Source organism: Chelonoidis abingdonii, chromosome 3 (genome assembly GCF_003597395.2).
Source record: "Chelonoidis abingdonii isolate Lonesome George chromosome 3, CheloAbing_2.0, whole genome shotgun sequence".
In the NCBI taxonomy this organism is placed as follows: Eukaryota; Metazoa; Chordata; order Testudines; family Testudinidae; genus Chelonoidis; species Chelonoidis abingdonii.
The window spans coordinates 138,803,775-138,829,143 of NC_133771.1; the positions used below are offsets into that span (position 1 = coordinate 138,803,775).

The 25,369-nt window shown below is 38.5% G+C and overlaps 1 protein-coding gene across 2 annotated transcripts in view; it reads left to right on the plus strand.

Annotated features, from left to right (window-relative positions):
- The first annotated feature begins 216 nt into the window (after window positions 1-216).
- Window positions 217-25,369, plus strand: part of SLC35F3 (solute carrier family 35 member F3) — a 320,504-nt gene continuing 295,351 nt past the window's right edge. For both annotated transcript variants that reach the window (XM_075064160.1, XM_075064161.1), the window contains exons 1-2: window positions 217-529; window positions 1,129-1,358. In XM_075064160.1, coding sequence (XP_074920261.1) covers window positions 477-529; window positions 1,129-1,358 — 283 coding nt within the window. In that variant the 5' untranslated portion in view covers window positions 217-476. The remainder of the gene's footprint in view (window positions 530-1,128; window positions 1,359-25,369) is intronic.

Consider the following 25,369-nt stretch of genomic DNA (forward strand, 5'->3'; position numbering starts at 1 on the left):
GGACACCCGTCAACGCTGAGGAGCCGCCCCGGCGCTGCCGGGCCCCCCGAGTCGGAAGCAAGCGGGACGGGCAGGGGCGGCGAGGGAGGGAAAGTCGGGAACTGGGCTGCGGGGCTCCCCCTGCCGGCGGGAGCGCGGGAAAGCAGAGCCCAGGGAGGTGGGGGGCGCGAGAGCGGGCGCGGAGCCCTTCCCTCCACCCACTACCACACGCTTCGCTGCAGCCGCAGCCAGCAGGCAGCACCTGGCCTCCGCTGGGGACCGGAGACGCACCTGCTGCAGGAGCAGCAGCAGCAGCAATCTGGGCACTTCACTCCCCTCTTCGCGAGCGGCCGGTGCAAGCCCTGGGAGCTGCTCTGCAGCACCTGCGGACCCGGCATCTGCCCCCTTCTTCTTCTTTGTCCGATCGGCCGGTGACAGCCCCTGGCTGCACCTTTTCCTGAAGTCTGGGAGCCCCCACTCCACCCCTGCTCTTCCCTATGGGGATCCGAGAGTTTCCCAACGGCACGGCGAGGGGCAAGACCATCACAATGTGAGTATCGCCCCCGGGGCGGCGCGGACAGGGCGCTCCCTTGTTTTGCACCGGGGAGGGGAACAGGTACCTGCAGCGGCAGGAGGCGCCCGGCTGTGCTGCCCACTAGCCCACGCTGGGGTTCCCGGGGTGGGGGGGATCTGCGGGTCAATCCCAATGCGAGGGGGTGGTGTCCCAGTCTTGTGGGGGGGCAACACGCGAAGTTCCCAGTACTCCTGCCTCCATCCCCCTGGGAGGCCGGGAGCCAAACGCCCCAGGCTGCGCTCTTGGGGAAGGGAGTTCTTGTTGGGGTGCTTCACACAACGCTAAACTTGCTCTGGAGGGAGCCTTATGGTTTGCGGGAGGATCAGCTATTTGTAGGGTCCGCGCTCAGCAGCTCTGCCCCTTTCTCAATAGGCAGCGCGCGGGGGGTGCCGGAGTGGCTGGCAAAGGGGCGCTTCCCCTCGCACGGGCAGTGCCCTGCCCCTCCTGGCCCCTGTACACTTATTGGGGAGTGAAAGAGGAGCTCCTGCCCCTTTCTTCGCCAGGTCAGCGCTCGGCACCTCCCAGCACCTCAGCTGTTACTGGGCTGTGCTCATGTCCCTTTCCTGCCTTGCCAGTGGCATGAGGAGATCTCCAGATGTCAGTCCCAGGAGGCTGTCAGACATCAGCCCGCAGCTCCGGCAGCTCAAATTCCTGGTGGTGGATGAGGCGATCAAAGAGGATTTGAAATGGTCCCGATCCGTGGAGGATCTCACCAGTGCTTCCGTGGGGCTCACTTCCATCGAGGAAAGGATTCTGCGGATTACCGGGTATTATGGCTATCAGCCCTGGGCTGCCAGCTACAAAAGTAAGTCCCTTGTTTATCCCTTCTCTTCTCGCCAGCGCTGGCAACATTCCTCCCCTCCCCCCTCAATTTTGTCTGCTGCTGCTGCAGCTTCTCAAGCTGCCTGCAGGGTGTGAGGCAGGGCTTGCATTGCACTCGGGATTTAACCCCATCTCCCCTTTTCTGTGGCAACCCCTCACATTGCTACTTCAATGTCCCAGCAGTTTGGAGTGATGGAAATTAACTGCCTAATTTTATTTACTATCCTCTTTTTTCCTGAACTGGATCATACCATCTTTGTCTACCAGTTTTGTAGTTTCCTCTAAAATATTTCGTTTCCCTCAGTTGGAAGGTTTAATTATATTTACTTTATGAACAGCTGCTTTGCCTGTTGACGTTTGTGTCTGATGAGATTGATAGCTAATTCATTGCTGAACAGTAGAAAAAGTTGCTCACACTCTGGGACTGTGATGTTGCACTAGGTGGTGGCATCGTGATCAATTCAATACAGATTAGTGTGAGATTTAATCATTTGAACTTTCTCCTTATTAGGAAAAATGCTGGTGATTATAGAAAACATGCTAGCTTTTGTAATGGGGGAAAAGGGATTTCAGTTTAGTGCTGGAACTCAAGACAAATATGACCGGTACAAACGGTTACTGTGACATAACATTGTTAAGTAAATCATTACATTACATGTAGGTTAAAGTTTGTATCTTTTATACTGAAAATGATAGTTTTTCACTTTATTAAAATTTCTAAGTTGAAAGATTTAAAGATATGCTTTCATTCTCTGCTAAAGGATTTAGCACATGATATTCATTTTTTGTGTAAAATCAGGCTCTGAGTGATTTGGTGTTAATCATATTAAATTCAGTATTAAAAACATTGCGCTCTGTATTGCTGATGCCATAAGTGAAGTATAATGATCAGCTTATTTGTGACAATTGCTTTGGTGCTTTTTAAACCTGTATTAGTTTTTGAAAGTAATACATTATTCCATATCCTCTCCCTACTATCTTGAAGGATCATCGTATTTTCACAGGAATTAAACTTTTCCCTGAATGAAAATATCTTTACCCTTTCCATCACAGCCTCCTGTTTGCATGTTCATAAACATTGGCGAGAAACTTATTCTAGTGTATAGGGGTGTAAAGCTTGTGATAATATCTTGAAAGCTTTAATAAACAAGTTGGAAATATTCATACGTCTATAACATGTATTTGTATAACTAGTGTAACGTTGATCTTCCATTGTTCATCATTACCAAAGATGACTGCATGTAGTAACAGTTTTTAAGAATTCATTTGCTCTTGTGCAGAAGTCATAATACTGTTTGTATCATGATAATACTGTTCATAACATCACAGTTTTCTGTTGTAAAAATATTATACTAGGGGATCGTGATTTTGATGGAAAACTGGTTTTGACAAAAGAAGTCTTTGTTATAATTATTAATTGTATGCATTTCTAATGCATTCACCCTTGGATTATCTGATTGCCAATGCACTTAATAATAAAGGGGAAAGATACAAAAAAATGTTATACTGTATTTTTCTGTTTTTCATGAGCCATCAGCAACTCATTAAAACATTATTGTAGGATATTAGAATATGAATTAGCAAATAAGGTCATAATAGTTTTTGAGCAAAACCAGTTTATTGTATTTTTTCTATGGTTATTACTATTCTACGAGTCTGATTTTGCTGTCCTTACTCAAAGGGAGTTTTAACTTTCTTAAAGAGTAGTCCCACAGATCAGTCATCTATGCAAAGTTATTGGATCCTGTGATCAGACCATGTATGGGTGCCAACTTCTGAGTTGGATATTAATGTTCCTATCTGACACCATGACTAATAGGTCAATTGAATTCATGGTGAGATATTGCAGATGATCCTTCTAAAATAGTAAAAGTCCATTTTCAGCTGCTCAATTATAATCTATTGAGATTTATAACTTCACCATAAAAATTAATTATGAGCCAAAACTTGGCCTTCGAGGTGTGTTCTCTATAGCAATTTAAAAAAAAATTACAGATGACATCTTAGAATTATAATGGTGGGAAATAGGTATACAATTTTTCTGAGGATTTTTAAAAAAAATCTATCTCAGAATAATTTTACCTATGATTGAACCCATTTCACAAACTAAAAAGATAACAACAACCATATTTTATAAACTGTGTTGATAGAAATGTAGAAAAGATTATTTACATCTCTAGCTAGTGTTATTTGGCATGACTCCAATGGAACTACTTTGATTTACATCAGCAGAGGATGTGGTGGAATGCATGTAAGTTAGATAAATCAGCAAAAGTAGAAGGCTGGGTTTATAACAACACTCTGAAAACATTTTTAAAAACTCCTTTATTTTGGCTCATGGACGTGTTGATGAGATAAGGAGCCTTTTACATTTTAAGCGGCCAGGTTTAATCAGACTAGGTCAGTGGTTCTCAAACTTTTGACTTGGTGATGCCTTTTTCATAGCAAGCCTCTGAGTGCAACTCCCCACCCTTTATAAATTAAAAACACTTATTTATATATGTTTAACACCATTATAAATGCTGATGGCAAAGCAGGATTTGGGGTGGAGGCTGACAGTTCACCTCCCCCATGTAATAATCCCATGACCCCCTGAGGGGTCCCGAACCCCAGTTTGAGAACCCCTGGACTAGGTACGATGAACAGAAATAATTTACAATAAATTTAAATTGTAAGCTCTTTGGGTAGGAATCTTGTCTTCTAATTATATATGTCTGTAAAAAGTCTAGATACTGTTTGCACTGTATAAATAATAATGAGGTGCTCTCTAGGAAACTAATTGGTGATCTAGTTCTTAGCTTATGAATGTATAAATCAGATTTCATTTCCCCTCACCCCCTTTTAAGCCACCTCCGCCAGTGACATTTTAGTTACTGAAAGTCTAGCATCTAGTGAGCAATTCCACATATTATTATTTAGACTCATATAGATTATCTAATTTATTTAGACTTTCAGAAATCCTTTGACAGGGTCCCTCACAAGAGGCTACTAAAGAAATTAAGGAATCATGAGGTTAAAGGCAAAGTATCGTCATGAATCAAAAACTGTCTAGAAGGGTGGCTTTTGCCATAATGAAAATTGACCTAATCAAGCTACATGAAGAAGCAAACTCATGGTAAATTAATGTTATAAAGGTGAAGCAATGCACACTGGAGAGGGAGGACATTTAAATTACTGATACACCTTACAAAGTTCTATGCTAACAGTAACCATATCAATTAGGAAAGGGACCTGAATGTCACTGTAGACTGCTCAGTGAAGACTCCTGCTTAAAAAAAGTGCCGCTGCTGTCAAAAAAGCAAACAAGCTTAGGGTGCATAAGGAACGAGATGGAATAATTCAAAGAACAATACAGAGACAGTGTTCTCTATTAGGATACTGATCCTTGTTAATCAAAAATTAAGAAATGATTTCAATTATTTGCTGCCATAGCAACATTGTAATAATTGTGTTTAGTTCTGGCTGACTACCATTTTTGAGTAGACTCTGAATAGACATTTTTATCTTGTGTCTTTCAATTTCAGGGAAAGAAAAGAATTAAATTTTCCTCATTGGAATGGTCATTGATTTCTAACAAACAAATCAATTGCTTTACAAATTTCTTCATGCAGCTTTAATTAAATCTAATATCTTCTGTAGTGTGCTATTTATATATGTGGAGATTCTGGGCAGAACTGTGGCCCATAAGAGAGGCTGTTCAAGCTGTTGTAACTTCAGCAGGTCCTCAGGGCTGTCTCTTTATGCTGGTGACTGTAGACCAGCCCAGAATCGAAAGAGCACAGAGATGATTCAAAACTACTTTAGCCACCACCCCCATCCCATACTGCTGGCTGCAAGTTTTGTATACATTTCTTGGAGGCACACTACAGAGTCTCATCCTAAATTCTGTTTCGTTGGAGGTCTTTGCATATGTTTGGAAGGCCTGAATAGTGATGCCATAGGAGGCTAAAACCTGAGTTGCAGCTCTTCTAAATTCAGGCTGTATGGGGAAGAAATGCAGAATCCAAGCCTTAGGTACTTAACAAAATAATTAATCAGAAATGTCAATTCATGCATACATTAGTTCTTTTGAAATAATCATCATCTTCCTGTTGCTGAGGCAGGAGCACAGAACAAAAGACATAAAAATGTTGTTTCAAATATTACAATGTATTTAGGAATTTACTTTTTAATATCTGCAATTACTTTAATTCTGCATTTTCCAAAATTTGTAGAAACATAGTTCAACTATGTTATTCTAAATATATACTAACTTATTTGCCACATTGGGAAGGGTGTACATTCTGGTGATTACTGAATTTTTGTAGGCACCAGTGCTTCTCTAAATAGAAATAAAAATGGGGCATAAAGCATGATAACATGAAATAATATATATTTTCTGCACAAAACTGCTTATAACAGAACTAGGTTTTGAATTTTGTGTGATGGCAACACTTCTTAACCTTCTGTGGTATGTGTACCAGAAATTAAATTTCAATGGAAATAATTCCAGCAAATACTGTAGGGATTTTGTACTTACTCCTGGAAATCTCTGGATGTGGAGAGGACTTTACATAATATTTTCTAGAGGAAGATTTGATATTGCTTTATAATTACTTTTGTGTACCAGACAGTTTTATTCTTTTCTGCATTTCAGATTCTTTTACATCATCATTTAACACTTTACAAGAAAATGTAATATGCATTTCTCTGTATAAGAGAAATGCAGCAGAAATGCAATCTCTAAACAATGTAAAGTCAGTGTTTTATGACTCGCTAAGCACTTTTCCTCTCTTGATGAAATTATTGCACAAGGGAAAATGGAAGCCCCCCTTACTCCCTTCATTCTTTAATAGAGCATTTCTCGCTCAAAAAGTTGTTAAAATATTCCTTTCTATTACACCCTCATACAAAGGACAATGTTGCAAATAAATATAGGAGTTGAAAAGTCTTTGGGTGAAATCCTCGCTCCCCGGAAATCCATGGGAGTTTTGGCCTTAACTTCAGTAGAACCAGGATTTCGCCCTGCAGGTTTAGGTCTTTGAATTTGCCTGCTATGCACACTCATTCTCAGAACTATGCACTGAACACCTGTTCCTAAGGCAACTGCATCCAATTACACCTACCCATTTTTTTAAAAGATCCTGAACCCTATTGAAGAACTCTATTTAAAAGGTAGAATAATTTACTATTAACAAATGTGCAATTTTAATATTCTTTCATCCTGCACTTGCTATTTAATTACTACTACGTATTTTGTCCTGAGATGGGTGAGGAGCATCTACAACAATGGGAAAGAGGAATATTTCTCCTTCCCTCTCCCCAGGAAGTTAAATACACTGGGCTCTGTATATAAGTGGGAGCGGGGGAGAAATATGTATACTCATATGTACATACACACTCTCTCTTTCTCACTTATTAACTCTCTCTCTCTCTAATCTGAGACCAAGAATGAAATCTGCTAATTGGCACATCCAAGATAACAATCAGTAATACATTGAAAAGTACATTGCTCAAAACATAGCACCTCCTCAAGTGTATATAGCATTGCATTTTAAATGGAGGAAACAAGCTACATTAATTGGTGAACCAAAGCATTAAATATTAAAGACATTAATGATAAACAGGCTTGACCTTTTCACAGTCTATTGTGGGGTAGGATGGTATAAAAGATGGAATTCTTTGCAGATAGAAACACAGATGATGATGGTGGGTGGTGGGGGTGCATTAAAATGTTCTGGAAGAAATTCAAAAGGGCACTAAAGAGAAGACAAAGTTTAAATATGATTTTATGTAACTTGTTGGATTTTGGTTTTCTTAAATCTACCTACCACAAAAAAGTATAAATAATACACAGGATGTGTATTAGAGGAATGTCTAATTCAAGTTTAAAGTCTGTCTACTGAAGACTAGTTGGCTTCAGATTAATGCATTAACCTCTGACCTTTCAGATTTTATCTTAAAGTCACAATCTTGCAGTCTTTACTCAAGTGAAATTCTCATTGAAGTTGATGGGAGTTTTTCTTGAACAAAGGTTAAACGATTGAGCCTCCAGTGTACTTAGGTCCTAAATGGATATTACTGACCACCACACAGTTTGCTAGGGAAGCATTCACAAACCTTCACACTTGCCCAAGAATGGAGTAGATGTTGTTCAGGAGTGTGGTGACTTGGCAGCATTGTGGAGAGAATACTGTACAGTGCCTGCTTGTACTATGTTTGGTTTCAGTTGGAGCTTTTTACTGTCTTCATAAGTACCGGGTACTACTGTAAGGCCAGATTCTTGCCCCCTGTTCTTTGTGGCTTTGTGCCCCTCAGGCAGTGCAAAGTGGCAGGAATCTGATCCCAGCTGGCCACTTGAGAATTCCTGTAATTGTGCTCAGCTAATGTAAACTAGGGTAGCCGGCTTCCTTGTCAGCTGCCTGGTGCAGAGAAACGGAACATTGTGTGGTTGTTCTCCTGTAATCCTTGACGGGCCTGTGGTCCATTAAGGACCATAACTATTCAATGTAAATTATGGGAGCCTAGTGGCCACTTTAACTCTTGCTGGGCTGAAGCAGCTTGAGACTATAACTGACTCTCAGACTAGCCCCACCCCCACCTTCTCTGAACGGGTCTTGGGGCAGGAGAGAGTTGGCGCCGTGTTTAGTTTTTGGGGAAGAGGATGATACTTACATTATTACTAGTCAGAATTTTGCCTTTATATCAAACCGTGCACATACTGACTTCTGTGGGAATTATGTGAGTGTGAGGTTAGCATAAAGCAGGGGTGGCCAAACTATGGCTCGTGAGCCATGTGCAGCTTTTTTATAGTTAAAGTGCTGCTCACAGAACCCTCATACACACTCCATCTACCAGATGCGGGGGAGGAGCTTGGGGCTTCTGCCCTGTGGCAGGGTGGTGAGCTAGGGGCTTCAGCTGGAGCAGGGCTGAAACCCCAAGACCCCCCTCTCTCCAGGAAAGAAGCCCCAGCTCCACCACTCCATCACAGGGCAGAAGCTCTGCTCCAGCTGGTGAGCCCCAGCTCTCGAACTTCTGAAAATTGTCGTATGTGGCTTGGAGGGTCAGTAAGTTTGGCCACCCCTGGTATAAATCAAAAAGGGCTGGGAAACATAGCACAATGGGAGGAATTTAGCCTGAGGAACTTATCCCAGACCTTGAATGGGTGTAGGAGGCATCTTTAAGTCTTACGTATCTCCCCAGGACAGGACACAGTAGCTCCTCCAACTGAATTGCTATGCACTGTGTAGTAACTGTGGGGTACGAAATGACATTGGATTCCATGATAGCTTCTTTCACTTCACATCTGTCTTTTTTAAACAATGCAAGGTTGAACCAGTTGTGCTGCCAACCAGCTATTCTCAGTAGATTTCACTGTAACACTCCAGTGGCAGCCAAGTTTAAAAAAAAAAAAAAGAACTACATAGGATTGAATTTAATGGGGATCTAGGGTATTTCTCTGACAATAACCAACATTGGAACTTTAGTCTTTCTTCTTCTTTTTTTATAGACGATAATTCTGCGATCTTATTAGAAAGATTTTAATAGGTAACTTCTTTATGGGAGAAATTTAGAACCTTAATCAGGACATTTCTTTTTACCTGCTATTGATTTAAATATGTTTTCCTATAACTTTGTATTCATAAATTCTTGGGATTAACTAGTGAGCACAGTTTAAACTTTATATTGTTTTCACTTCCCACTTCTTTTATCATTTTCATTATATTTCTGTTGTAGTCATGAAACAATGGGGATACTCTTCAGTGTCCAAAATAATACCTGTAAATTCTCCGGGCTGGAAATCCTAGGTGATATTTCCCTAGTGCATGATGTGTCTGCTTTATGTTTTAAAGGAGTTTGACTAAATTTATCCTTGATGTAACTTCATTTTGTTCACTGGAGTTATGCCACTGAGGAGTTTAGAATTCAGAGTTCGTAAGAAATACTTCTATATTTAAAATAATATTTTCAGCACGTAGGTCTCAATCGTACAAAAATGCATGTTAGCAACTTTACTCATAGACTGTTGGTGTGCATAAAGTTATTCAAATATGTAAATTTGGATGTTTGAAGCTTTTATCATATGTATTGTCCTGACATAATTTGCCTTTAACAAGTGTTAATATGACATTTTTGCTGAAGATTCAAAAATACTATTCTCCACTAACTTAAAATGCCATTAAATTTGTCATAATAGTTATCTATATCTAGATGATTATTACTAAGTATCACTATTATACCGTCCATTGTCAGTTCATTTGTATATGAAGAAAAAATATTTTTCTATGCAAACAGAAGTGTTTCCATTCAGTTTCATAAATACATGGATTCCCTGGGTAGTTAGGTCATTTTAGCTACGCAGTTTCCTATAACATTGGTTGATTTTATTTGTGCTTTCATTAAAGTTTCTATTTACTTTTTCCATCAGTTTCTTTTCTAGAATCATAATATAATCCAAAACATTGCACCTGGGTTAAACAGCCAAATTAGTTTGTGTCTAAAGAAAGGATATCTACAGTTTTGTGGATGTTCCTGAGGGTTTTTGCTGGGTGGCGGGGGCATTGCTGTTTATCTTATGCAAGTTATACTAATTTTGACATAAAAAAATTTGTTTGGTTTATTTTTCTCAAATCAACCAAATATCCATTTTGATTGGTAGTCATTTTTTTGTGCTGTGAATTGAACATTGCAGCAGGACATTCACTGTTTGATACTTTCCTTGTCAGAAGTCGCTTTCCTTAAGGATAAAACACATTTCAGACTAAGTGAATTGTTTGTGCTGTTATTGATTTAGTGAGATTTCTTGTGAAGGAAAGTACTACTCAACCTGAGCAAGGTTTACAGATTCAGGCCCATAATGAATAGTCTATAGAAGGCCAAATAAGACACATGATGGACCAAATGTTAGAGCTGGAGGGAAACAGAGAGGCTTTGAGTTTTCTAATGATGGTTAGGAAAAAATTATTTAAGGCTAATAGGATAACCTGGATCTCAAATATAATTGTCCAAAAAAAAATATGGTTCTTCAGTCTCTCTGTGACCAAAATAAGCAGGACAGGTTTTTGTCTTTATTTTTAATTTATGTTTCATGTTGCTGTCAGTCATGGAACTGTCATCATAAAGCAAACAAATATTAGCTACCCCTTTGTTCAAGTGATCCTACAGGACAGTGAACATGACACCATCTTAGTGAGAGAAAGAACTCCTCAGGCCCAGCTACTGGGGAATGTGGCAGAGTGTGAACTGGGCTGGTACAAAGCTATGATATTGCTTTCTATCCCACCCTCCTGCTCAGATCTTAGGCTGCTCATCTCCATCTGGGAGCTGAAGAGCAGCAGAAGGGTATGTGATGAAGGGCAATAACAAGGTGAGATGATGGGTTGACCTGAGCAGCAGGGGTGGGAGCTGAAAACACAAGCTCAAAACAGCTGACAGTCCTCTGCATTTTTGTTTTTTTTTTCAATGTGTCACTTCCCTTCCCTAAGGACAAGTCTCTTACCTGATCTGACAAGCACTGAAAGCTCCTGGGTACCTTGACTGACTGGCACATCCAATCTGAGGCGAAAATGAAACTTGGCCTTCCACCACATTTGCTCTGTAAATATTACTGAATTAACCCTGTACGGTCTTCTGAAAGTGGACTAGAGCCAAAGGAAGGAGTTGGGAATGTGTTAAATAAACCGTCTTTGTAGTTTGCTGGCAAGTGTGAGGAAACTGAGTCAGGATGCCAGTTTTCATTTTTATACTGTACTTAGATCAAACATACCCGTCAGTGAGTGCATTAAACAGTAAGTGCAGATCAGCAGCAGTCTGGACCTAATTAAGCTTCACTTCCCTCACCTAGTTTTCAGGTTGTCCAAGGTGACTGGGCAGTAGGATTTTTCCTACCCTGTTTGTATTAATTTTTCTTGCTGGGAGAGTGTGTCCTTCAGCTATGTGTTGGGATCTTTGATTGCATTCACTTTTCTCTTTTAGATACTATGGCAGCTTCTTGGCTTGGACCTGCATTTGGTCCCTAGTTCTCTTCCTCATTCTTCTGTGCCAGTCTCTCCCTCTCTTTCCCCTCCTTTGTCTAACAGTCCTTTACCCTTCGTCTCTCAGCTGCCAATACATTTTTTTCCTTCTTGTATTTGGGTTTTGCATCTATCACTGTGAAACCCTCTCTCCCTAGGTAGCCAGCTGCACAGCACAGTTATAGTAATAGAAGGCAATACACAGGAAGAGGAACTGTGTGTCTCCATACAGGGTAGAGAACAGATAGCCAGCAGAGGCAGCACAGAGGGGTGGGAATAATCAGCCAGCAGCCCACAATGACAGGTGAAGTGGGTGATACATCCCCTCTCTTCCAAGACTGTGAATTCTGAGCATAAAGCCACAGAGGGTAAAGTAGAAAATCCTTACATCATTCTCTGTTGCAAAGCATAGAAAAAACAAGAGAGGTAACCTTCATTTCTCTTTAGCCTGTAGGTATATCACTTTTTAAAAGGGATCAAGGAAAGAACAGGGAAGCATAGCTCTTGCAGATAATTTATTCAAGTCCATCCCAGTGCAACAGTATGAATTGCCTGCTGAACCAAGCCTTACAGGACTGCATGAACAATCACTGTAACCCACTGGTCACTGTGGGTTAGGTGTCCCTCTCTGCGTGTGATTTACAGAGGACCAGCTACAGAGGACCTCGTCTGTTACGAGGACCAGCTACAGAATCTGGCTTCGTAGTTCAAGCTGTAGAAACTCATGTTTTTAGCTCTGGCAGGCCCTGGCTCCGTACCCAGTGTTAGCCAAGATAGTGTTCATCACGTAAGTTTAGCATGGATTATTTAGAATGAAAAAAACTCCATTGAATATAAAAAATAATTTGCATAGTGCCAGTTTGGAGACTGGAAGTAAATGGTTAAAAATCAGACAGATGGAAAACGATGTCTTACTAGACACAAATGGCCTACAGGAAAGAATACAGAGCAAGTTGTGGAACTTTTTTGAGGAAACACAATGAGGAGGCCTAGTTGATCCCCAAAAAGGCTACTCCAAAAGCACAGGAAGAAATGGGGAATTTGTGGCTTATGCAAATTAGCCTGAGGTGTAACTTAATGAGAATAGGGTTGAAAATGATAAATAGGTGTTGTTTCTCAGTGGCAACAAGGTAGAAGTCCTGATTTATTTTTATTATTTATTACAAGTTCTAGAGAGGCTCTAGGAAATAAGACAAAAAATTACAAAATGCAAACAAAAACAGAGACTTAGAACAAAAGACTGTATTGTGCAGTAAATGCAGTTGCCTATTTAACATTTAAGAATAAAACATAAATCATAGAAGTGTAGGGCTGGAAGACAGTCAAGAGCTCATCTAGTCTAGCCATTGATGCAGGATTAAATATACCTAGACTGTCTCTGACTGGTGTTTGTCCAATGTGTTCTTAAGACACTCCAGTGAGGGGGATTCCACAGTCTCCCTTGGAAGCCTATTCCAGAATTTAACAATCTTTATATTTACAAAGTTTGTCTTAATATCTAACCTAGATCTCTCTTGCTGCAGATTAAGCCCATTACTTCTTGTCCTATGTTCACTGGACATGGAGAACAATTAATCACTGTTCTCCTTATAATAGCCCTTAACATATTTGAAGATGATCAGCTCCCCCTTCGGTCTTCTTTTCTCAAAACTAAACATGCCAAGTTTTTTAATCTTTCCTCACAGGTCAGGATTTTTAAACATTTTTATCATTTTTGTTGCTCTCCTCTGGACTCTTGCCAATTTGTCCACTTCTGTCTTGACGAGTGACACTCAGAACTGAACAGCTGAGGTCTCTCAGCAGTGCTGAGTGGAGCAGGACAATTACCTCCCATGTCTTTTCTTACAAAAGTCCTGTTAATGCACCCAGATTGTTAGCCTTTCTCACAACTGCATTCATGTTGTTGGCTTATATTTAATTTGTGATTCACTATAACACCTGGTCCTTTTCGGCAGCACTACAGACGATCCAGTTATTCAGTGTTTTATATTTGTACATTTTGATTTTTTCCTTCCTAAGTGTGGTACGTTTTACTATTCCAGACCAGTTCTCCAATTTGTCAAGGTCATTTTGAATTCTAATCCTGCCTTCCAAAGTGCTTGCAACCCCTCCCATCTTGGTGTCATCTGCAGATTTTATAAGCATACTCTCTACTCCATTATCCAAGTCACTAATGAACACGTTGAAAAGTAGCAGACCCACGGCAGTCCCCTGCTGAACCTCACTAGCTGTAAGTCCTCCCTGTTGGACAGTGAACTATTGATGATTACTCTTTGAGTGGTCTTTCAACCAGTTGTGCCCCCAGTTTACAGTAATTTCATCTAAATGACATTTCCGTAGTTGGCTTATGAAAATATCATAGTGGACTGTGTCAGAAGACTTACTAAAATCAAGTTATATCATGTTTACTGCTTCCCCCCATTCACTAGGCTGTTAACACTGTCAAAAAGGGAAATGAGGTTGGTTTGAAATGATTCATTCTTGACAAATCCATGTTGCCAATTCCTTATCACCCTCTTATACTCTATGTGCTTACAAATTGATTGTTTAATAATTTGTTCCAGCATTTTTCCAGAGATTGAAGGCTGACTAGTCTATAACTCGGTGCTCCTCTTTGTTCACCTATTTAAAGATAGGTACTACTTTTTCCCTTCTTCAGTCCTCTAGGACCTCACCTGTCCTCTGTGACTTCTCAGAGGTAATCACAAACTCATCTAAGATTCATTCAGCTGGTTTCTTAAATACTGTAGGGTGAATTTTGTCAGGCCCTGATGACTTGAATACACCTAACTTATCTGTGTATTCTTTAAACTATTCTTTCTCTATTCTGGCTTGTGTTCCTTCCCCATTTTTGTTAATATTAATTTGATTAAGCATCTGGTCACAATTTACTAAAAAAATGTTAACCCTAAAGCAAAACTGGCATTAAATCCTCAGCCTTCTTGGTGTGAACCCTTATTAGTTCTCCTCCAATGCTTAGTAGTAGGCCTTTGCCTTTGGTTTGCTCCTAATGTATTTAAAGGACCTTTTCTTATTGCCTTTTATGTCCCTTGCTAGGTGTAACTCAATTTATGCCTTAGCCTTTCTGATTTTGTCCTATGTGCTCGTGGTATGCTTTTGTACTCATCCTTAGTAATTTGTCCATGTTTCCTCTTTTTGTAGGATTCCTTTTTGATTTTCAGGTCATGAAAGAGCTCCTGAGGGAACTCTGTTGGTCTCTTATTATTCTTTCTATCTTTCCTTTGCATCAAGTTAGTTTGCAGTTGTGTCTTAATATTGTCTCTGAAAATGCCAGCTCTCAACTCCTTTTCCCCTAGATTTTCTTGTGATGGGACCTTAGATACCAGATCTCTGAGTTTGTTAGTCTGCTTTTTTGAAGTCCATTGTCCTTATTCTTCTGCTTTCACACCTTTCTTGCCTTCGAAACATGAAATCTATCATTTCATGATCACTCTCACCCAAATTGCCTTCAATCTTCAGATTCACAGCCAGTTCCTCCCTGTTAGTCAGAATCCAGTCTAAAATGACAGTGTGCTTGGTTACTTCCTCTACCATCTAAAACAAGAAGTTGTCCCCAGCACATTCCAAGATCTTATTGGCCATTTTGTGTTTTTGTGTATTAATTTTTCCAACAGATATCTGGGTAATTGAAGTCCTTCATTACTACACAGTTTTGTGTTTTGTTTATTTTGTTGTTTGTTTTATAAATGCTGTATCCACCACCTGCTCCTGATTTGATGGTCTATAGTAGACCCCTACCATGACATCGCCTCTTCACCCAGAGACTTTCAACTGGCCTGTGTCTCCCCTCTTTCTGGACTTAAGAACAAGTGTATACATTTTTATGTATATAGCCACACTTCCTTTCTTTTTACCCTGTCTCTCCTTCCTAAACAAGCTATACCCCCATACCAATATTCTAGTTATGAGATTTATCCACCAAATCTTAGTGATACCAATTAAGTGATGATTTAGCTTAGTTCCAGTTCTTTCTTTTTATTCCCCATACTCTTTGAATTTGTGTATAGACATCTAAGATGTTGAGCAGATTCCCCCACAGTTTTCCCTCTTGTTGCTCCTATGACCTTACTGTAATGTTTCCCTTCCCACCCCCAAAATCTAGCCTTCAGTTAAGATCACCTTTTTTTTTTTTTATACATAGTGGTGGGCTGTTGTCACCTACCCCCTTTGAATCTCACATTCCACTACCCCATATTTTCCTCAGGCAAGATATCCTGCAACCAGCCCAAGCCTCTTTATATTAGGGGGCTTTTTGGTTGTGTGCCTCCATATTGTGCTATAACACACTCATGTATGATCTTTTAGATAGCCAGTTAGAAAAAAGTATCTAGGGATTGTACATTACAGACAGATAAAATATGGGGACTTAAAAACCTCAGTTCAGTGTCTGGTGAAGTTAGTAAGGCACATAACTCTCTGGAAGTGTCCATGAGAAATAAAAGATAAAACAGAAGAGATCATTTGGTGTGTCTAAGAAAATGTTCAAAGTGCTACAGAGGGAACATTGGACACAATGGGACAAATTCATCCTTGATACAAATGTAGTGAAGACAAGGGTCTTGGGTACATGAGGGTATCTTTTGGTGGAAGAGAAGTTATGCAGTAGCTGGTTTGTACAATATTTTTAATGGCAATGCTGTTTAACTATATGTGGTGATAATATCATTCTTCTCAATAGGCCTGCAAACAAATCCCATTTAAAACCCCCAGTGTTAGGCTTATTACCTTTAATATGAACAGAAATTGAGTTACATTCTGCCCTTACCATCTCTTCCCTAAATCACACACTTTTCCAAGCCATGAATGCTGTCTGGGCTATCCTAATACTGCTGGGTCTTTTCACAGTCAAATAAACAAGTTTAAATTAAAACAGTGCAGCTATTGCTTTTGAGAGCGTCCATGGGGGAAAATAAAGCAACATTTTAGAGTCAAAAGGACCTTATCTGAAAAAATCAAATCAGAAACCATGTCACCTAGTCACAGGAGAAATTAACTGTGCCCAAAGTCTTGCAAATGTTAAAGAGAATGATACGAAAATTCCCTAGAATGAAACGTCTCCACTGCTGCATAGTAAATCTGAAACATACAGAATATACAAAAAAACAGTTGCCAGATTCCTGAGCCTTCCTAAATCCCTAGAAGAAAGGGACCTAAATCACCTCAAGGTATCACCTGAGGATCCTCCTAATTTAGGAGAATCCTTGGCTAGCAAACCCAAGCCTCTCCTGGTGCTCTCCCACACATAATCCTGTCCTAGTGGGTGTACGGGGCAGTCTGAAGGGGGAGTTTATAAGAAAGGGCTGGAGCACAATCCACAATGACTAGGCTTGACAGACTTGGGGAGGGATAGCTCAGTGATTTGAGCATTGGCCTGCTAAACCCAGGGTTGTGAGTTCAATCCTTGAGGGTGCCATTTAAGGATCTGGGGCAAAAATCTGTTTGGGGATTGGCCCTGCTTTGAGCAGGGGGTTTGACTAGATGACCTCCTGAGCTCCCTTCCAACCCTGTTGTTCTATGAATTAAATTTGTATTTTTATTTTTTATCATTTTGACCAATTAGTATCAATATTTATTTTTAAGCATTTTTAAATTTTTTTTATCTATTTTAAATTTTCACAGCAGCATAAAATTGTGAAGCAGCAGGTGAATCAATTATTTAGTGATAGCAGACATTGAGATTCAAAAAGGTAAACTTTATAAACCATTACAACTCAAATTATCAACATCACATATAGAAATATACGAAGTAAATATCCTCTATCAACAAATCAGACCTGTTTTTACTGTTCATTCGCTGGTCCATTTGTAACAAGCCTAATTCAAAAGGCTAAATCACTGGAAATTGGCTCCAATTAGTTCATAGGCAATATTTTTCTTTGTGTCTATGTGTGAACTTTGATTATTATCGATGAAAATACTTTTTCGTGTGTGTGTGTGTACAGTGAAATTGACATTTACTGACATTTGATGTACCAGTAAAAATTAAATCCTTCCAAGCCTAGTTATGAATGTAGTAGCCTCCAGGATTACAGATGGGCGCCTGCACTTCCAAGTGCACTTAGTGATGGGAATCTGGCCCCTATGAAGGCACATGTTATATTTTACAATGTACTGTTATTCCAAATAATATAGTGAAGGAACCCAGTGTAATGGGGGGAGGGAAGTCTAGTAATTACTACTTTTTGTGGTAGATTTAGACCTCTTCTTTCCAGGTATTTTACAGTAACCTTAAATTAGCCATTTCTGTAGTCTCAGCAGTGAATGCTGTATAGTTTGACAGCCAGTTATTTCAAAATACGTACAGCCTTTATAGTCCTAATTGCAGTTTCTAGCAAAAAGGGAAAACTAATAAGGAGGTGTGATGGAAAAGTCAATGTACTGTGCTTTTTACCTTTCCTCTTTCCCCCAGGTTAACCTGTCTGGAGGGAAGGAAGCAAAAAAGAAATTCTTGTTACTTTCCCTGAATAAACCACACTGGAAGGAGGAAAGTTTCCTGTAGCTGTTGTACTAATAAGTATGTGAGCATCCATAATATACTTAAAGGCTTGAAAAGATCATTTGCTTGGATGCTCAGTAGTATTTGGTGGAAGATTTCTTACACAGGAATCAGAGTATGCATTGAATGATAATTTCAAAATACCTGCAAGAATCTAATAATGAGCAGTAGATATATATACACAATGTAATTCAGTGTAATATGTCAATACTAATGTTAGCCTCACTGTGCCGATAAATAGGAAGCACCATAGTGCTTTTCTGGTTTCCTCCAGAACCAGAAAATGTCTTGCCTTCCTTGTTTCTCTGCCTCCAAGGAGGCAGAGTGGGCTCTGTATATACACTAGTTGTGAGAAAGGCCATGGATGTTTTAGGTTTATATATGACTATTCATCTTGAAGATCCCAAAAAAGGGTGTAAAGCTACCAAAAATATATTATCTGAATGGATTTAGATGTTCATTAAGGATGCTTACAGCAGCCAAAGTCAGCCTTACCTACTTAGGGATGGTGCTCATCCCACTTGAACTGGACCTTCCAAGACTGAGAGAGGTATCTCTTCTCTAGTTAAGGTTGTTACTATGGTGATATTAATTCTTGGTGGGAAGATAGGAATTGCCATAATGGATAAGACTAGTGGTCCATCTAGTCCAGTGTCCTGCACCCAGATGCTTCAGGAAAAGGTTCAATGCCGCTCTTCCTACCCATGGTAAGCAAGTTTCTTGTTGACTGCCATAAGGTAGTTGTGAAGCATAAGAATTTATAAATTAAACTTTGAAAGGGCAGAACATAGGGGAAACATTAATATTCTGGCAATTGGTGCATTATAGGTTCAGACATTCAAACACTACCTTACAATACATTCATTGAAGCTTTTGAATTATTTAAGTACAATACGTTTTAAAAAGTACTAAATAAGTTAGTTGTAATATGTATTGGATCATATAGCTCTCATTCTGTTGGGCTGTAAAGATCAGAACCAGTATTAGTGATAAATCTATGACTATTAAAGTTAGTTCAGCATTCTGAAATGGCTAACAGTAGAACCTCAGAGTTACAAACATCTCAGGGATGGAGGTTGTTCGTAACTCAAAACCATTCATAACTGAGCAAAACATTATGGTTGTTCTTTCAAAAGTTTACAACAGAACTCTGACTTAATACAGCTTTGAAACTTTACTATGCAGAAGAAAAATGCTCCTTTTGCCATCTTAATTTAAATGAAACAAGCACAGAAAAAATGTCCTTAGGTTGTCAAGTTTTTGTTTTTGTAATCTTTATCTTTATTTTTTTTAGTAGTGTACATTTAGCACAGTACTGTACTGTATTTGCGTAGGTTTTTTGGTCTCTGCTGCTGCCTGATTGTGTGCTTTTGGTTCCAAATGAGGCATGTGATTGACTGGCCAGTTTGTAACTCTGGTGTTTGTAACTCTGAGGTGCTACTATATAAATATATTTATATAATACTAATTTATTAATATTATATCATTATTAATATAATTATTAAATATTAATATAATTATTAATATTAATTTATATATTTATGTAAATACTGGCAGCAGGCTAATGTTAAAATAGATATATATATTGCTAAGCAGTAAACAAAGCTTAATTGCCAAAGTAAACAGTAAAGAATAAATAGTTTAAAATTTCTAGCAGTAAATTTAGAGGGTTTAACTGCAAAATAAAAAGAAGGAAAATTCTGCAGGAACTTCTAAGAAATTTATCCCTGATACCCTGTTATTTCAGGAAACACACCCGCAAGATGGGATAAGAATCAGTGATTCAGGGAAACTTGTTTAACCAAGCATATTTCTCTTTGTACCACTTGAAAAGGAAAAACATGATTGTATTGATAGCTAGACCTCATTTTAAATGAAGGACTGAAAGATTTAAAAACTAGAGTTCTATTACTTAAAGAAATGTTATTTGAAGGGAAAATTACTTTGGTCTCTGTATATGCATCATATCAAGTGACATTTTTATGAAATACTGTAGTTTCCCAAGAACTGCAAGGCCTCCAGTGAAGGAGATTTTTCTAACTCAGGTAAGGGGCATGAGAGGAGTGAGATTTTTACAGTGTAGTAAACCCCAAACTGGATAGGTCAGGTAGAAGAGTCATAAATGATAGAGATGCTAGTAAGAAGAAAAATGAGCATTTAAATAATCTGCCATTGAGAGATGTATGGAATCTGTAAATGCGAACAATAAGGAAAATTCATTTACTTCAGCCATGGAATCACAGAAATATAGATCTGGAAGGAGCCAGCCTCCTGCACTGAGACAGGACTAAATATTATCTAGACGATCCCTCACAAGTGTTTGTCTATCCTGTTCTTTAAAACCTCCAATGACAGAGATTCCACAGTCTCCCTAGGCAATTTATTCCAGTGCTTAATCACCATGCCAGGAACTTTTTCCTAATATCTAACCTAAATCTCTCTCTTGTTGCTATTTAAGCCCTTTACTTCTTGTCCTGTTCTCAATGGATAAGGAGAACAGTGTATCACCCCCTTCTTTATAACAACTATTTATGTACGTGCAGACTGTAGTTATGTCCCTTTCAGTCTTCTCTTCTCCAGACGAAACAAACTCAGTTTTTTCAATCTTCCCTCATAGATCATTTTTTCTAGGCCTTTAATTAACCTTTATTGCTCTCCTCTGAACTTTCTCCAATTTGTCCATGTCTTTCCTGAGGTGTGGTGGAGATAACTAGACACAGTACTCCAGGTGAGGCCTTATAAGTACTGAGTAGAGCTAAAGAATTACTTCTTGTGTCTTGCTTACAACACTCCTGCTACTACATCCCAGAATGATGATCATTTTTTGTAGTATTACATTGTTGACTCATATTTAGTTTGTGATCCATTATAATACCCAGCTCCTTTTCTGCTGTACTTCTTCTTAGGCAGTCATTTCTCATTTTGTATTTCAACAGTTGATTATTCCTTCCTCAGTAATTCTAAATGTAGTACTTTGCATTTGTCCTTACTGAATTTCATCCTATTTATGTCAGGCCACTTCTCCAGTTTGTAAAGATAATTTTGAATTCTAATCCTGTCCGCCAAAGCTCTTGCATCTCCTGCCATCTTGGTATCATCCACAAACTTTATAAGTGTGTTCTCTATCCTATTATCCAAATCATCTCTGAAGATATTGAATAGGACCAGACCCAGGACAGAACACTTCAGGACCCCACCTGATATACCCTTCCAACTTGATTGTGAACCATTGATAATTACTCTGAGTATGGTTTTCCAACCAGTTGTGCATCCACCTTATAGTAGGTTTGTCTAGGCTATATTTCCCTAGTTTGCTTATGAGAAGGTCCTGTGAGACAGTATCAAAAGCCTTACAAAAATCAAAATATATCATATCTGCTATTTCTCCCCATCCATAAGGCTTGTTACCCTGTCAAAGAAGGATATGAGGTTGGTGTGACATGGATTGATTCTTGACAAATTCATGTTGACTCTTATTCATCACCATATTATCTTCTAGGTGCTTACAATTATCCTTACCAGCTTGACTCTAGATATCCATAATGAAGTTTAGAACAATCTCACTTCATTTCTATCATCATTATCATCTTTTATAGCATTGAGCTTATCCCAGATGATGGGAGACATTATTTTGGGGAATTTAAAGAATGAGGTGTGGTTGGTATTAGGTGAATGAACCAGGTATTTTTGGAGTGAAGCATTCATGGCTTATGGTGAAATCAAGTCTAGTATAATAGTCCCTCTTGAATTTTATCAATATTTGCAATTATGCAATCCATTTAGGCAGAACTAATACAATAAATAGACCTCTTACCTGGTTTGAGACAACCAAACAGAGAAATAAGTAAGCATTCATTTCTAACATATACAGATTATTAGTTGAGATTGACATGAAACTGTATACAAATATTATGAATAGGTGGAATAAAAGTATTAATAGAAAAGTTCCACTTAATGAGTAGATCAAAATATAGAAAACAGACCACTTCTGTTTATAATACCACTATGGAAAATTACTTCAAAATTCTTTATTGCTGGTATTTGATTTCAGTAAAATTTAAGCACATTTTCAAAGCAGAATCAGATCAATTCAGGAGGAGAAATAAATTTTATCCATGTACAATAGATATGCCTTATTATCAATAGCTACTGGTCCAAAATTAGAGCACATTTGAGGCTAATTATTAAATATAACATTCCAATTGATCCAATCAGTGTTATTATCAGGTTTTCTTATGAAGAGTATATATCACAACAGTAGCTTGATAACGTACAGCAAGGTGGATCTTGATTCAGGACATCCATCTACTATTTAACATGAACTTGCCATGGATTTCCCAGTCTTGGAAGAATTCACTCATCATATTGAGATAATGCAAGGAAGATAAATAATTAGACACGTGGAAGGCCTTTTATTACATATTAAGTGAAAGTAAAATCAGTGCAAAACTTCAATCTGTGCTGACTTCTTTTGATTACTGAGGACAGTCTCAGAGGGCTAAATGATTACACATACCCACTGACCCCTGACTTACACAATCGTTCAGTTCCGGAAAGCCTCGAATAACTCGAATTTTACGTAAGTCAGAAATGTATACCTGTATGTTATGCAAAAATTTCTGCAACTCAAAAATCCTATTTTTGGTTTATAGAACTTTTTCCGTAAGTGAGAATTTGCGTCAGTCAGGTCTTGCGTAACCCAGGGAGCATCTGTATGGTTGTTATTACTATTAATTGTATTACCTCTAGTGCCTAGGAGCCAGTCATGGACCAGGACCCCGCTGTGCTAGGCACTGTATACATACACAACAAAATCATGGTACTCACTCCAAGGATCTTACCATCTAAATATAAGACAAGAGACAACAGATGGAGACAGACGGATGGAGAGTGCAAGGAAACAATGAGGCATTATTGGTGATAGGTAGTGAGGTGAAATCGTGGGCCCATTGAAGTCAATGAGAGTTTTTGCCTATGATTTCAATAGGGCCAGGATTTTCACCTCTGTTTTCTTAAATGAAGCATAAATTGAAAAACGTATGTGGGGAAAGGGGCTATTTTATCTTATTTTAAAAACAAAAAGGATGGAGGAGAAAGATTTGATTATATTACTGTCAAATATATTAACTCTTTAAAGCCTAGTGTGCCTGGTTGTGTGCAGATTTGACCATATAAATATACACAATGTAAACAACAACCATTTTTTACTTGTCTGTACTGTTGCAAAGAAATGCCTCAAAAATATGTACCAATTCTATGTCATGGACAAAATTAAAATAAATTGAAAAAAACCCCAACCCTTTATTTTTACTAATTTTAATGTGCTAGGATTTAGTGCCATTAAAATCTAGCTTTATGTTGGAAACAATGTTATCACAAACACCTTAAGTCAGGATATATTGTAATGTAAAGGGTAGCTTTAAGTAGATTAAATGAAGTAGTCTAAATAAAAACCTTTAGCTCAAAATATTTCCCATAGCAGAGAGAGTTGAGAAGCTGTATGACTGAAAGGACAAAGAAGGGTTTAATTATTTCAACACTAACTGGGCTATGTGGCGTGTTTACATTATTAGGGGCTTTATAAATGGCCTAAAAATGTTCACTTCAGGCTGTACCAAGGCATGACCTAAGGGCAAGTACTTTTGAAAATGGCATTTAAGAAAAAAATCTGGTTTGCACTTTAAGTTACATAGTATAAAGCAATTTAGCAGTTTATTGCTTCTAAGTGTGTTTGTGCACTGCTGATCTTTTTTTGAGGATTTTTTCTAAAATGGAAATGTGTTGCTTAAATTCTTTTGGCAACAGTACAATACAAACAGTAACTCTTTACATATTGTACTTATATCCATTCTCCCAGGCCAGTCCTAACACTTACTTATGGGAAAAGCTTCTAGTGAAAATCCATACAGGGACTACTGTGTTTTCCTACAAGCCCTCATAACTCACCTCTTCCATATTGCATACAGGATACTGCAATCTGATAACACAGATGAGTTTTGATTACTGCTCCCAACTTGGCTAAGAATTGGGTACATCTTGTTGTTTTGTTTCCCTGTCTCCTCCAACTCCCACTCCAGCTCATGTGTTTGTCCTGTGTACCTGTTATGTTGTTTAGGTTGTACATTCTGTGGGGCAGGGAATGTAATATGGTGTATGTTTGTACAGTGCCTAGCAGAATGCACCAACTTAGTTGGCATCTAGGTGTCACTGTAATATAAATATTAAATACTAATCAATACATAATAATGAAATTGCAATGACTCCATATCATGAATACATTTCTGAGGTATTAGGTTATAGATCAAATAACAATTCAGAAGGAATTGTGTTAATTACTACAAAGATCTTCTTTAAAATGCATATAAAAAGTGATTTATATGGTACAGTAAAAGTGCTTTTAAAATTGCTTAAATATAAATTTACATAATAAACCAAAATGACTGTGTATCAATCAACTCAATATTCTAAATCTCTTTTTTTAAAAGTCCTTAAACCAAGCCTGTACCTAAGCAGGAATATATTTCAACAAGAAGCTTTCTGTTTAGCCAAGGAAAAGGACAAACTGCTAGTAAAATGAGCTCTAGATAGCCTAAAATATTATTCTTTGGACAGAAAATTGTATTGATCAGAGAGCTTTTCAGTTATTAAGCCAAAAGCAGGACTAACTCTATCAATTTACCTGATAACTTGTCGTATAATCCATTCTCTATGCGATCAAGCACAAGCAATTCAAGCTGAAGATAAAAACTGTAATTCTTTCCCACATTTTAGTAGTTGTGCATGATTGGAAAACTGTGTTTATTGAATGTGCTCAAGCCTACCTATATCAGGTAAGGTCAGTAACCTGATGAGCTGTAACAACTCTTGTGTCCTTAACTCACCCTATCATGTATAAGAATTCCAGGGGGTCTCCCAACAATATTTATACGGTGCAATACTGCTAGGCTCCCACAGTGGAGTAAGCTAAGGATCTAGTTTCAGCCCTACCTCTGAATCATCTGATTTTCTGGATCTAAGCTGTACTTTTAATGGCATTAGAATATGGAGAGGGAGGTTATCTGTGGGGTTTAACAGTCCATGAACACTAACTTAAAGTATCATATAAAGCATTATGGACTGTGCTGCCTTTGCTAGAAAAGAGGCATCTATAATGGTTGCATAAACTTTTTTTTTAAACTACTAAAGGTTTATTTAAAAAAAAGGGAAATAGACACTACAGGAGAAACTTTCCTGTTTATAATATTCAATAAATATTAGATGGGATGTTATGGTGTGCCCAGTAAAAGCTTGTTACATCATTATTTGTAATGGAAAGCTATTCTGTTTTTATCAATTTATTGCTAGGTGGTAGTGAAGTATTGGTGATAGTAGCAGAGGAGATGTTGTAATGGAGATGTTGTTTTTCCACATGAAGAGAGTCAATACACTATTTAGGTTAAACAGAAAGAAAAATAATCTACACCAGTGGGAAGCTTACATGGGGGG